This window comes from Solanum pennellii, chromosome 1, assembly GCF_001406875.1.
Source record: "Solanum pennellii chromosome 1, SPENNV200".
In the NCBI taxonomy this organism is placed as follows: Eukaryota; Viridiplantae; Streptophyta; class Magnoliopsida; order Solanales; family Solanaceae; genus Solanum; species Solanum pennellii.
The window spans coordinates 5,369,244-5,385,620 of NC_028637.1; the positions used below are offsets into that span (position 1 = coordinate 5,369,244).

At 28.2% G+C, this 16,377-nt stretch overlaps 1 protein-coding gene and 1 long non-coding RNA gene across 2 annotated transcripts; one reads left to right on the forward strand and one right to left on the reverse strand.

Moving 5' to 3' along the window:
• The first annotated feature begins 1,522 nt into the window (after nt 1–1,522).
• LOC107030016 lies at nt 1,523–3,106 on the forward strand. Its single transcript, XM_027912447.1, has 2 exons — nt 1,523–2,126; nt 2,893–3,106. The coding sequence occupies exons 1-2, from the start codon at nt 1,634–1,636 to the stop codon at nt 2,949–2,951; spliced, it is 552 nt and encodes a 183-aa protein (XP_027768248.1). The 5' UTR covers nt 1,523–1,633; the 3' UTR covers nt 2,952–3,106.
• A 10,290-nt stretch (nt 3,107–13,396) lies between these two features.
• Nucleotides 13,397–14,846, reverse strand: LOC114075621. Its single transcript, XR_003576014.1, has 2 exons — nt 14,765–14,846; nt 13,397–14,377 (listed from the first exon to the last, which is right to left on the reverse strand). It is a non-coding gene; the product is annotated as an uncharacterized LOC114075621 (long non-coding RNA).
• Between the last annotated feature and the right edge of the window lie 1,531 nt (nt 14,847–16,377).

A 16,377-nucleotide genomic window follows, 5' to 3' on the forward strand; every position in this document is an offset into this window, starting at 1 on the left:
TATATATATATATATATGCCGTTCTAATTTTCATCGATAAATAAATTTAATAGTAGCAATAAAAGATACACTATTGTTACTCACGTTCAAGAGGTAAGTAATTAAATATTCCTTCCTTGCTTGCTAAGTAGGGTACCACCATTTAATTGAGTTAGGTTTCAATGTTTTTGAAGAAGACCTAAGTCTACGGGAAGTAGTCGAGTACTTTGACTTTGTGTTACTCTATTTTAGTTGAGTTATAATAATTACTTTCGACCTCTACTTTTATTTATTTATTATACTATTTTAGAATATTAAATATTTTTTATTTACTTTTAATTGCTATAGAAAAAAAATTAGGGTCAAAATGATAAAAAAATTTTAATATTTTATGTTGTATTGTTTTATTATATTAATATGTAAAGCATATCAAATTACAGTAATTTTCATATAGTTTTAAGTATCTATTTTTTTATTTCAAATATCGAATTAATATTATCTAATCGACTTTTCAAAAGCGAAACATGACAATTAAAGATAGATGGTTTGAGTAATACTTTTTCAGTTTATAAAAATTAATGAATAATGTAACATTTGGGTCTATTTTACTCATACTATTAAATTCTATTTATTTTTAATGTTTAGATAACTAATATAATAAAGGTGATTTAATAAAATTATTGTTATTATTTATTGAATATAGATAGTAGCACATAAAATCTAACTTCACCACTTGTCCAGTTTAAATCTAACTTCAATTGCAAATTTATTTGGTTTAAAATAATAAAGAATATTTTACTTATATATTTAAATAGTTTAATTTTTCAGAGAACGATATTTGATTGACGATTGATATTCACTGATAATTTTATCTCTAAGTGTGTGGTATTGTATAGACATAAAAAATATATAATATATTCAAAAGATATATTTAATAAAACATACCATACAATATAACACAAAATAACAGAATATTGTTGGGTACAACCAATTTGAAATACTTTTCAAATTTGTTAAATCGTTTGTTTTGTCTGAATATATATGATTGTATCTTATCTAATTTTTGAGCTATTAATATGAAATTCTTGTCCTCATAATTATAATGTAAATTATGAAATGATACATAATAATTATACAAATAAATCATAACACGTTCAATTTTTCATGGTACTATTGTCAGAGATAAATTCCTCACACGTAGTTACTTGTTCTAATCTTTGTTAAAAAAAAAAAGAATAGTCTCAAGAAGAAACAAAACTTTGGCTCATAAAATGGTGCAACTACAAAAATTATACAACGATTTTATAAACACACACTTCAATTTTATAATTGAAAAAACAGATAAATATACTTCAATCAATAAAATCTTTCTTAAAAATAAAATGACCCCGTTATAATTTCTCCCATAGTTATATCGACTTGAGTAATCGAAATATTGATAAGCATTTTGCTCTTCAATTGCTTAAGTCACATGGATGAATTCTATGAAGCTTCTACACTATTCTAGAAAAAGAAAGTAAGGTCATTTTACTATATAAAAATGTTTTTTTTTCTTCCATTTTATTTTTAACAGTTAGTTAAACATTCTGTTACATATAACATCATTCCTCTCTGCAAAAATAAACGCACAAAAAATATTCATTTCAACAATCAAATGGAATCAACAACGAGTATTCCATTTCCATCCTCGATTTCCGATTCGAGTTCGAAAGACGAAAAAACTATCACAATTCAACAACTGAAAATGCAATTCCACAGCTCCAGAAAAGGGGATCTGGACACCATTGAATCATACATCAACAATTTGAAATCAATAGCCGATTCTCTATCAGCTAACGAAAATCCTTTATCAGATTCAGATTTGGTACTGCAACTTCTCGCCGGTTTGCCTTCTCCTCGATACTCGCCTTACCAGAACAGAATCTCATCGCAGTCACCTCTACCTGATTTTTCAACTGCTTCTTCTTTGCTCTACATGTACGAATCGTTATTGCAAGAGAAAAATGGAAATCATACTTCGAAAGATCAAAATTATGATAATAAAGAGATACTGCATAAGATTGTTGATGTGTTTAGTACTGTAAGTAGTGCTGTTGCTACAGCAATGGATGTATGGAGTATGTTTGGAAAATCTGCTACAACGGCAAGTGTTAGGACCGGAAATAAGTAGGTGTAAATGCGGAAGCTAGCAATGCAAATCTCGAAAGACCACGAGTAAGAAGACAACGAGAAATATACCAAAAGACACAAATATTTAACGTGGTTCGGTCAATCAAACTACGTCTACAAAGGAGATGAGCAATCCACTATAAATATGAGAGTACAAAATACAGAGAGAAACAACCTCAATCAATTCACTCGGAATACATGGAGGTTCACACAAGTGATAACGTATCAAGCTTGTGACCCATAAATTCTCTCCCTAACCAAAACTCTCAAAGCCCTTAAGACTACATTGTGAATGCTGATTAAGTTAGAAGGAACATACCTCTATTTATAAAGTCCTAAAACTTTTCCTACAAGAAAAGAATTAGTCAATCCAAAACCTTTTCTTAAAAGGAAAACCTATTTATGGTAAGAAATTTAGGGCAAATAAAACCCAACAAATCTCCCCCTTGGCCTGAATTTCTGACAAAATAAATTTGTCCACCTTCTTCACTTAATCTTCAACAACTTGCTTCTCCTCTCCATAATCTCCTTTGCAAAATTTATGTCTCAACACAGAGAACCTCTCTGAAACAATTTCTCCAACAAAATCTTCGTTACTGTCAAAAAGGTTAGAAGGAACATACCTCTATTTATAAAGTCCTAAAACTTTTCCTACAAGAAAAGAATTAGTCAATCCAAAACCTTTTCCTAAAAGGAAAACCTATTTATGGTAAGAAATTTAGGACAAATAAAACCCAACAGCAAGTAGTACAGGAAATAGAAGAAACAGTGGAAGACGTAATCGAGGAAGAGGGAGGAGGTAGAAATTTGTTTCGAGTTTTCGAATTTACGAAGAAATTAGAAAATGTAATCAATAACTATTGTGTTGCTCTGTTTAAGATTTTTTTTTTTCTGTGTGTGATTTTTCATTTTATGTATGTAAAATAAGAATGGACTGTTTTTGCTTGTTACGACTGAATATGGTGTTGAATATTTGCATATTTCGATTGTTTGGTAGTCGGATAAGAAATATGTGTTTTAGAAAAATGAGTTATTGGTATATAAAATCAGATGTGATATTTATTTGACAATTTTGTATAGTGTGGTAGGGGATGTTTATAGTTTAAATACAAATCTATACAATTAGAAAATGGAATTAAATCGAATAATTTTATTTGGCTTAGGTATGGTTTAATTTTAAAATTTTAAAAATTTGTAACGTTTCCATTAGTTATTGTCTTGTTCGAAAGTGATAACTAGAAAGAAATAATTTGGGAAAATTGTTGATAAATGAATTAAGATCTATTGTCAAAAGGAGGGTTTAATTAATTATTTTTTTAAAAAAGGTATATCATCTCTTTTTGAGTATTTTATAATATATAATCAAAGTTAGATTTTTTTTAAAAATATTTTAATCATATTGAATTTTTTTTTTATATATTTGTACGATTCAGTTAATTTTTAAATTTTCATTCAAGATTTGAAGTTTGTAAACTTTTAGAAGATCATTTCAAAGTGTCCTATTATTAAAATATTTCTTTCATAAATATGTCACATGAATTTTTCACCAAGATGTTCAGAATGTAAAATTTTGTTACCTTATTATTTGACCGTATATATTTAATAGGAGTGCTTGCAAGTATAGATTTAATCGTATTGTTTGATGAAGTATCTATTATAGTATCTAAAATCTAAGTTATATTTATAATTAAAAAATATTAAAAACATATTAATATATTAAATTTTACATATTGTTGGTGTATACAATATATTTACATGTAAAGTTATTCATTTTAATTTGAAAACTTTTTCCACTTCTATTATAAATTAATAGGATCATCCCAATTATGCGATACAGCTATACACTGAAATAAAAGTCCACAATTTTCTTTAAAAGATAATATAAATTAATTAGTACAATTATATTCGATCTATTACTTATACCCATAATTTCAGTCCCCATCAACTTTAGCTTAATAATAATAATTTAAGTGAAGCCTAGCTCCTAATATAAAAGAAAGACTACAAGAAGTCTACAAATGAAATTAGGAGTATTTTATTTTACTTTCACTTTTTCACTTTTGAAATCTAATAAAAATTGATCATTACAAATGTTACGATTTATTCGATTTCTTATCTTCTTGTCTATGACCATGAAAATTTTCAAATTAAAAATTAAAGTAACTCTTTGCTACACAGAAAAGGGCAAAGATTATTCTTAACAACAGGTAATTATTTTGTTATTATATATTTAAAGAAAAATTGAAAGAGCATTAACCAAAAGACAAAAAGGAAAAAAAATAAATTAATAAATGGACTAAGATTTCAGTTGCAGTCCCCATCAACTTTAGTTTAATAATTGAAGTGAAGCTTCGTTCTTACATATAAAAAAGAAGACCGCAACAGAAGTTTACTAATCAAATATTACTTTCTTTCGTTTAAATTTATTTGACCTATTTAATTTAATTTATATGAAGTTTAAAAAAATAAAAAGTATTAAAAGGTATTGTCTACGATCAATGAAACAATTTTCCGTGAAGGTAGAAAAAATTATTTAATACATATTGGTGAAAAATGTATCCTTCAAATTAGTAGGGGTGCTAAAAATATCATCCAAACACCACGATCATAAAAAAGAACATAAAAAAATTTAAATTTTATAATTTCAAAATAAAAATATATTAAAATGCTTTTTAATTTTATAATTTTAAACATGTTGAAGATAAAGTGAAAATAAATTAATAAATAAAGTAAATTATAAAATAGTGATTTTTTGTCTTTTAATGAAATCGTACGGAGCCAATATTATTGGTAGTTCTTTTATTATTTTTCTAAAAGTTAGTTGAAATAATTGGTGGGTCTTGAAAACTTCTTCATTAAAAGAGTGATAAACAAAGTGTTATGATAAATTAATAGCATGAGAAAAAAATTAACAAAAAGTGCAATAAGCAAACATTATTGTGAAATCTCAGCAATAGCTATCCGCGCTCACCATTTCGTTCTATATTAATTTTTATTTCTACGTTATCCTTAATGAAATCTCAGCTATACTATCTTCGTTTGCAATCACCATTATCTATCATTCTTAGCTCAATCACAACCATCAAAATCATCGTGATCAAATTGCAACATCACCACCAACATTGTTATATCCATTAATCACTATAGATAATTATTCTTATTGGGTAATATTATATATCGCTAACAACCATCACAATTCACCATTCCAAATAGTTATTAGTAGTATCATCCCAGAGCTATTTATCAACCGTCACAACTTGCAACTACGATTTATCATTACTATCTACGATTAATAATTAATATTATCCTAGATCAACACATAATCATTATCGTTAGTCATTAAAGTTATTAAAGTGGCGCTATTCACGGGACTTTATCCCTAATCTCCCTTTTCCAAGTCCTTTGGTTAGTGGTTCTTGGAAAGTGCTTCACTTGATTTGAGGTTATATCCTTTAAACGTGATTGGAAATGACCAACATGTTGGTTGGTTGGTCGAATTGCAAAGAAGATAAACGAAAATAAATACTTACTCAGCTACGATAACAATTTACGGGTAAATTAACCGACAGTTTCACATCAAGTGTATACATCATGTCAATATATACATCTCATGTATATAAATTTATAATTCATTTTATTTAATTATAATTAATTAATATATATTTTACTTTATTAGATCACGTAATACGGAAAATTACACTAATTTAGCATATACATTTGGTGTGAGTAATTTTTTTCCAAGTATATCAACCATTGATAAAAAAATAAATAAATCATAAGATTTATAAAAATTGATATGATAAAGATTTTATTGAATTTCAAAAAAAATACCATTCGTAATGATCAATTTTACGAAGATTCGATTGAATTTTTAAAAGTAAAAACAAAGAAAAGACAAGAAAAATCATCTTATAGCAATTTGGGAGGCCCCTCCCCACTTTACTTTCCTTCGTTATAAAGAAAAAGAAATGGTAGAAAGACTCAAAAGTACACTATATACACTATAAATAAATATAGGTGGAGCTTTAATCATCAATTTAGGTTTAAGTTAAATGCCTCTTCTACAACAAAGTTTCAATTTTTATGGTATATTTTAGATTTTGAGATTTAAAGAAATTTTTATTTTATAAAAATTGTTATATATATTTTTAAATATAATATTGAATGTTATGTGGGTCAAATTACAAAAATCACATACTTTTAAGGTAAAATTATAATTTATCCCTTAAAAGTTTATAATTACAGAAATTTCTAAAACAAATACAATAATATAAGCACAAATACGTTAAAAGAGGGTCGAATACATTAATGGCCAAAAAATCAAACCGCTGATACATTAAAAAAAGGGTCGAATACCTCAACGGAGGATACATTAATAAAGGGTCCGGATACATTAATGACCAAAAATTTAAAGCGTTTATACATTAAAAAGATGGTCAGATACATGCGCTGATACATTAAAAATAGCTTCAGATATATTAATGACATTTTTGACTTAAGAGAAAAATGAGGGATTTTAGAGATTCGTAAAACTTATAGATGATAATGATAATAAGTAAACTAAAATGTGATATTTATGTAATTATTCTATTATGTTATTATATAGTATATCTTACATAGTTTTCAAATAAATAGAATTTATTTAATTTCAAAATTCCCAATTATAATTAAAATTAATATTAATATTCGTCACTACCCTCTTTGTCCCTAAATCACCTCTATCAATAATAAGTTCATGTAAGATCTAAATAACAAGGGATCATTTAACTTTGTTTTCATATTTTCACAACACAAAACCATACATACAATACATAATAGTAGTAAACATGAAAATTTCAAAAATTACAGAAATTAAATAACATAGATTAAAAATTTTAACGAAAAAGTTACTAGTTCATTAACAATCGAAACAAATCACACAAGTTGATCACCAGGATAAGATCGTAGATTTCGAAAATAATCTCTTGGATTACTCTCAAAAGTGCTTCTAGGCATCCTACAATTTCTTCCAGGAGCTTTCATCATTCGTCCACGTCCACGTCCACGACAACAGCAACAACAACAACAATAACTAATGAGGGCGATAAATATTGTGATGATAAGAAAGGGTAAAGCTACGTGAAACCAGTGATTGATTTTGTCTTTTCGAGTGTCTGGTGGAAACACTTTATCGAACCAACTAAGGAATTGACCACTGAAATTGTTAAGTAAAAGGAATAGTTCCTTTAATTTTTCAATTGCATAGTTTTTAACTTCCTCAATTCCCATCTTGATGATGATCAATAAGATTTTTAGATAATGAGAAGTGTAATGAGTGAGGGATACAAAGGGTAAAGTGAAAATTGCAAAGATCTAGTATTACTAGTGTTGTTTTATAGGGTGAGGTTTTCTTCTTCTTTATTATTTGGTGTGTGTGGGGTGGGGTGGGGTGGGAGCCTTTTACGGTTAACATATTCCATCTGTTTCTATCTATATGTCGTCTTTATTAAAAGTAGATGTTTTTTAATATTGGTCATTTTGCAAAATTAATGCACGAATAATTTTCTTCTTATTTTACCCCTGAAAGTTGTTAATCTTGAAAGTATAAATTTTATTAAAATAGAAAAACTAAATAATTATTTCATGTTCATTAGTCAATTTAATTAAGCAAAATAAATTAATTTATTGAAAATACGACTTCAAGAGAATACTAAATAAGATTGTCATGGCAAACTTAGTTTTTTTAAGAACGTAAAATCTAAAATGGTGACAAATAAATAGAAACGTATTACTTGATGACTTACTAAATCCAGATAGAATTAATTAATATTTTCCTCTTTACCTGATCTTTGCAAGTTTGAACAATTCTCAGTTCTAGCTCTTTTATACTATATGTATATTTTTTAAATTTATTCTAATGTACATTGATATTAGCGAAGTGCAAATAGTAAAGTTGACCTGTATAACTATTAATAATTTCTTAATCACTTATAAAATAGAAAATGACCATTTAATATGGGACAAAGAGAGTATGGTTTACTGCCATAAATAAGAAATTACCTTTTAAAAACTATCAAATTGAAACATTTTATTAGAAGTTAAGGCGTTCTATTGAAACATAATTTTAGTCGAATGTATTAGATGATGTAATCTAATAAATTAAGGGGTTAACTATGTATTAAACCTTGAAAAATGCCTCCATATCAGATATATATTATTATACATCCAGATATAACACAAATATACAAAGGATACACATATATGCATGGGAGATATAAACAGTGATACACAATATACATAGAGGATATACACATATACACATTTCGTCGTGTTTCCTAAACTTCATCTACTTTAAATATGGGCATTAAATTTTCTTCCTAACCCGAATCAAAGCAGTTCAAATTTAGTATACAATTCACGTATTACAAATATTTTGAATACCCACTTTGAACTATAATACTTTTTAAATTATGATAATCTTAATCTCATGTTGGATCAGAATTGACAAATATTTTGCTTGGGGCACCCAAGTTGTGTAATTTTCTCTATTTATGAATGAAATAGTTTCAAAAATAACAAATATTAGGTCTTAACTAGGATTTTTTTAGCTACAGTTTCATTAATTATAATTCGTAGCTACATTTTAATTTGCTACACATTTGTGTTTTTGTATTCTTTTGCGATTTTTGTTGAGAAAAAAAAATACAAAAATATTGATTTATATCAAATGAACACATATTTGGAGGAGAGAGACAAGCGAGATTGAGAGAGGGAGGAGAGAGGCGAGAGATTGAGGGAGGAGAGATTCAGGCGAGATCGAGAAAGGGAGGAGATAAAATTGTATTTTGTATTTATTTTGCATTGTATTCTATATTTGTTTAATGCATAAATAATTATTTTGTATTCTATATCAATTGTTTTCGAAATGCAATGAATAAAATTACATTCATCCTCTCTTTGGATGGATACAAGTGATACATAATATATTTGATAGAAAGGATGAAAGCATATTGTATTTGTATGAGCAAAAATACAATTGATATAAAATAAAAATATAATTTTTCGAATACAATAGATGTAAAATACAAAACTCTAACATATATATGATTGAACACAATTGCTACATAATACATTAAAATGCTTCTTATTGGCATGAGAGAGAAAGAGAGAGAATTTCCCATAAAACAACATATATTGATTTTGTAATTCTTTAAACTATAGTTTTTTACATAAATATGTTGACATTTTTTCCTTGTTCCATAATTAAATCAAGTGGCAAAACGATTAAAGGCTAGAGAGGCGCTAGTCTAAATTACAAGACCTTGAAGAACTCTGTCCGATAGGCCAAATACTACATTATGAGTTAGTTTCAAATATGTACAATAAAGTAATAGTTCACAATAAACAAAATTATGTTTTATTTACATAAAAAAGTAGTTAAAAGTCATGAAAAATATACATTGATTATACAATATAGTTCGTCAAAAGTCAAAGAGAGTATACGTTGATTATATGATATAGCTCGTCAAAAGTCAAAGAAAGTATGCACTAATTATAAAATATAGTTTGTCAAAAGTTATAGAAAGTATACACTAACTATACAATAAAACTTATCTATACACTAGTTATACACTGACTATACATTATGATACACTCGAAAAACCTCAATGATGATTAACTATATATGAATTATACACTGATTATACATGAAATATATACTGACAATTTAATTCCGAACAACTCAAAATCAACTCTAAGCAGTCTCAAATATTAGATATGAAATCATCTTTAATATTTCAAATTATTTTGATATATAATTCGCTCAAAAGAATAGAAAAAGGAGGAGGAGGACCATTTTTAAAATTCTTATAAATTGGACTAAAAAAATGGTAAGTAAAGTTCATGGGCTGACAGCTTTGCATAATATAAAGAAAAAAATACATAAATTGGTACATTTTAAAGAATAATTACTGATTTTAGCAATATTTTTTATTTATTACCATTTATAGCAATACTATGTTAAATCTGCAATATGTATTAAAAGTAAATTATATATGTAATATATTTTAAAATATATTATGTTTGTTTGGTAAAAATTTGATACATTGTACTAAAAATGTATTAAAATGTGTGATAAATGAATTATCTATCATTAAATTTGTATTATATGTGAATAAAAAATTATTCTTTGTAATATGAATTAAACTTGTATTATAAATAATTTAAAATTAATCAAGTGAAAAAGAAATATTATTGCTATAAATAATAAATATTTATTTATTATAGTATATTTATGTAAGTTCCCCTGATATAAAATTGGGCTAAAGAGATGGTAAGTAAAGTTATGGGCTGACATATTTTTGGACCTTACAAAAATATACACCCAACAAAATCGAATTTGAGAAACTTTCAAAAGGGACTAAATTTTAGGCTTAATTAGAGGCTGTTTAGTTCTAATTTATAACTATATATTAGAAGGAGTAGAGAGGCGAACGCGACTGAAAAAGTGAGGAGAGGCAAGTGAAATTCGGAAGAGAAAGACGAGAGAGGAAAAATACATGTCGGATATGTTCTATTAGATTATATCACGAATATAATTAATACAGTACATTTGCCTCAAACAATACAATTGTAACAAGTATATATGTTCCCAGTGTATTCACCGTGTATCAAGTTGTATCAACAATTATAATCATATCAGGTGTATGAATGAATACATTTTGTATCATCACTAGGCAACAGTTGCCCGTGCAAGCACGGGCCCAATGTTTCTAAATCGTGTGAGTCGAATGTAAGAAAAGTGTATACATAGAGTCATTCTACAATATTTACATAATGCTGCAGTGTCTTTACATAATGTTGCATTTTAATAGTGTTACTCAGCGCCAGATTGAAAGTCTCTGTGAAATAAAAGGAAAAATGAATTTAGTATGTCGTTATGCGGAGGAGTAAATGAGAAGTATAGTACTGGATTATTTAAGAATTTGTGATTGATTGCAAGATCTAAGTACCTGTTGATTTCCAAGATTTAGGCAACAAAGTCCACGCTATCAACAACAAAATTGTATGCCTTCAACAATTGTAGTAGTTGAGTTAGACAAAAAAGTGTTGCCAACCATATTGCAAAATATTGGTATATACTACACAGATAACAAAAGGAGAAAACATTGGTTGTAGAACAAATCAAGTATTGACAAAATATATGATTATTTAGCTATTGCAGATTTTTTTGTCGTAGTGATGAAATATATAATAATTTATTTTAGGATAATTTATTTCAAAATTTAATTATTTTAGATAAATTGTTCTCAACAAAACAATTCTAACTAAATCTCCATTATGTTGGGCTCATGTTGGGCCCGTGCTTGCACGGGCTAATCTCTACTTAATATATATATATATATGTATGTATATCATTCAAGAGTGAGCCAAAGTTTGAATGTTATTCCTTTTTATAGTCACGAAGAGATGAACGAATAAGGAAAAGAATTAAAGGGAATCAATTAATAATAAATAAATAAGGTTTTCCTTATTGAAAAGGAACCGAACAATAAAGAAAAGGGTAATTTATTATTATTATTTTACCAAAATAGAGTAGCACCAAATTAAAACACAACGATCAGATGACATATTAGTTTAAAGAGGGCCAAAATTATGCACCAATCACAATATTTACTTAATCATGGGTTACTATAAATATGACAAGTACGAATCAGTCGAGACAAAAAATTAAGGGAAGGAGGGATCAATTTACAGCACTATTAACACATCGGTTTAGCACTAAAATTAGACTCGCTTTTTTTATTTAATAATTTAAGACTTACAATAAAGACACCAACAAATCAAATCAATGTAAGCATAATTAAAGCAAGAATAACAGTAAGACTAAATCACAGCTTAAATACTCAATTCAACCAGTTAAAGGATTATTAAGTTTGATATATTTACCCTTTCTTTTAGAGCAACAAATATGGTGAAGTCTGTCCATAGAATCATGCATATGTATCAATAACCAACGGAAATCCGCATGATTAATTTGGGAAATAGAACACAACAAATTTCTATTAATTAAAGCTAAAATAATTTTACAAGTGTAACAAACCAAACAAATTTATAAAAAATAATAACCCGCTTTATAACCAAACAAATGGAACTCATATGTATGGGATAGCTAAGCTTTACAAAACTCGAAACATAAGACTAAGTTAGTTCACCTTAAAAAAACAGGGCATCACAATTCTACAAAACCATAAAGGAATCTAATGTACGGTAAAAACCAGAATAACAAGCAAACATCAATGGACATACCCATAGCTCAAATTCTGGTATAACCCTAAACTTAACACTGCAAGTGAAAATAAGTGTAACAATTCAGCAATGTAGAAGAACTAAAAGAGACCCAACAAAGTGAATGTTAACAGACAAAGCATAGTACAAAACTAACGATTGAGAACAAAGAAGTCAATAAGCACAAGAAACGTCGAGTGTAGTCGAGTGAACTGCACGTGTCTTGAATAAAGTGAATCATCAGACTAACTGTCTAGAAATGGTAACATTTTATCGTGTTTATCTGTACTTAGAGAAATAAAGACTGTTGAAAAATTAAAATTGAACTAATTGCAGCTATTCTCACGAACATACGCAACATGAATAACGGATAATGTATTTAAGCAAACGACAAGTAAGTTCCTAACGTGAAGTCGTTTAATTCTTTGGCAGCTTAAAATCTAGTATTTGATTTAGCTTCTGTTGGCAGACATAATTTCATCAAGTGCAAGAAAAATATCTCAATGATATTCCACCATTTGGTACCTCAAAGACCATGTCCTAATTTTTTTTTAAAAAAACTTTGCTACACCTTTGAAATAATAGTTGTAATTCATAGCACAATTCCTGCAGAATATACCTTGTCATATGGTGTAACACCAGCTGCTGGAGAGCTACTATTTGTTCACCAAACCTCTCATCCTATCAAGAACTCAAACGATATGGATTGCATCACATTGCAGTGGTGGGGGAGAAGATACACTGATTTAAATTTTTTGGTAGATTCCCTTGATTAACATATAAATATTTGTAAATAAATAAATTTATGACTCAGAGCAGCCAGACAAATGTGTCCAATTTCCTCCTATAATCCAGACACTTCAAGTAGGAAAACTGAAAGGAACTACTCCTACTTTAGCGTCTTTAGAGTTTCTTCGATCAGTTTACTCTTCGCTTATATACTTAAGTTAAGCAAAATATTAAATCCTTAACTCAATGAAAATGTATAACACACCAGAACAATGTATAATTCTAGCGAAAAATCTGATGTTCCTCATTATGTACATCATCGCTAGCCTATATTTTGAAAGTATCCAAGAAAAAATTTCTTATCCACAAGCTACAAATGACATATGTTAAGAAGTTCATGAAAAATATAACTATATTTAGTCTGCACTAAGAATAACAACATTGCAGCAAAAAGGAAGTAGGAGAAACCTTGGAGAAAATGGGCACATGGACCTTTAGTCGTTTTGGTGTACGAGATGTAAGGCTAGTGCTATGCTCTAGGCAAATTGGGTTTCTTTTGTGTTGCATCATATCTCCTTCTATTGCTTCCCTACATAAAAGAAAAATAAATGAATATTACCCTGTTATCTCAAAATATTGACATAAAGTGTTTTTAGATAAGAGGAGAAGAAAACGATTCAGAAAACTACAATTACAAAGAAAAGAGAAAAGAATGCAAATAAGCTACTTTAAAAAGCATTACTAATCACCAATATAGCAGCAAGAGATAGCAATATAACACTACACACAGAAGCCCCAAAGTAAAGGGAGATTTTCATATCTTTTTTTTTCCCCACAAGTGAGAACAATAAAGTTTTGAGCTTTAATCCCATCAAACACCAAATTGCCAAGAACCAATTTTTTTCCAATTATCACAAAGTAAATAGCAATAAGCATTTAGGCATCAAGATGTTTTGAGCTTTCCTCCCAGGCTTGTGTGAGGTTACAAGATCTTTTACGTGGGAGAATTGTTCATGTGTATGTACAGAAGTTTGGGTTTCAATGGAATTTAGTTTGATGCCATCTTTCTGTTCAGTATTCGCATAAATACAACATTACTATTTACTCAAACATTAGCGATAATTTAAATTCTAAAGGTTAGAAGACTTATCTTAGATCTACTGATAGACCAGTAGGTCAATCCGAGTATAAGTAAATGGAAATCCTTAAATTCCAAGCTAAATTCACAAGAGCCCTGAAAATTGATTCCGATGAGAAACTCATACATGAACAGAGGAAATTCAAAAGAATTCCGATAAAGAAACCCACAAAGTTAATTTCGACGGGAAAAAGATCAAATTAACTACTGCATGTGATAAGATACAACAAAAATTTGAATCTGAACAATTTTTTGACAATCCAAAGTAGAACATGAAAAGCATATTCACTCAACCAAAATTGAAAACACAACTATTGAAATTATTGGTACTTCCAAATACAAGGATAATTCAACATCAATAACAAACCCAAATGAAAAAAATAAACAAACATTCACATACACCCAGATCAATTTGGAACTTGAACTTTAACGAAAAGGAAAATGGCACAAAAAAAAACTCAATTGAAATATGAAAGAACTTACATGAGATTGCTGAAGAGAAAGAACTGAATTTGTGCACAGAAGGTGGAGCATGAATGAAGATTACAAACATACATTGATAACACAGAAGAAAGACACGTAGGGAACTGAAAAGACAAATTGATAGCATGGGAAGAAGACACGTAGTCACAATAGAGAATGACAAAGACAAAAATACCCTGAGAGCAATGAAACAGGCATGTTGAAACAAGCCTTTTCTAATATAAGAGTAAAATGCAATTGTATCAAGTGTATCAACGAATACAATTATATCAAATAGTATCAACGAATATAATTGTATCAAGTGTATATATTCCCTGTGTATTAACTTTATATCAATATATTTGAGTATATTTGCAAATTGAATATAGATATGGATCAGTTTATTCAAATGTATTTTATCTTTGTTACATATATGTACCATGTGTGATATACTCTTTTAGAATACGATTGACACAATATTGTATCTTCTCAGTAGTCGAATCTTTTGATATATATTATTTTTTTCAAAAAAAAAATTTACATTTGTGGTAGATCAATTTTGATCTTCGAATTGTTCGCTAACAAATTGTGTCATATTTCTTTCTCATGCTTTTTTTTTTTCCATCCATAGTTGCTTTTGAGCGTAGAGATAATTTTAAGTTTAAAAATAATGTTATAAACAAATTTAGTTTAATAAATAAAATTTAAGGATTTTTAAAACAAATTTTCCACCAAAATTGAAATAATGAAAATGATCATTGTCACATATCATTTGTAACCTAACAATACGCTGCGAATGGATGAAGTCTACCGCTTTAGTTTAGACAGAGAGAATTCTACTTAGATAAATTGATTTCTGTAGGTGAACTGGTGACAACGCTCAAATGTCCTCTTCAAAACCAATTAAAGATGACATTCATTGTAGTCAATTAAAATGCAACGAAGAGTCGGGGTCAAATTTCACAGAAAATGGTATGTCATCGAGAATTCTTATCAAGAAATTTGGATAATTTATAATAGTAAGAACAGGTGGGTAGATGATTGCACCAATTTAATAAAAAGAAGTGGTTATCAATTGTCACAATTAAACTTAAGTTAAGAAGACTTCAAAAGAGAATAAGCAATCTATGGGTACATGGATTGAAAATCAATATCACATAGGGATAATTGTGCTGCTCTATGGAGGTGAACATTCATGGAAAGGTCAGTTCATCTTCAATAACACTAATCATATTTTGATCTCAAAGCATCTACGAATAGAAGCTCCTATTGGGATCTCATCTATATGCCAATCTAAACAACCCAATACCTTACTCTATTCTCTCTTTAGATATAGAAATAGGCAAATAGATCCGATCCATATCTCTATTTTCAAGCAAGTTACATACATCTGACCAAAATTGCTAGCATTAGACTAATTACCAACTCCAATCAATCTCTTTCTAGCATCGATTAGAGATCGAAAGTAGGAACCAAGTTTTCAACCTTAACCCATAGATTTATCCCATGCTAATTAGCCCAAATTCATGTATGAATAACAACAAAATAGAGTGTAACATAATATCACTACATAAAATCAACACCCAAACCTATAATTGCACCCTTAGATCTTAGGGTTATAATCACTCATCACA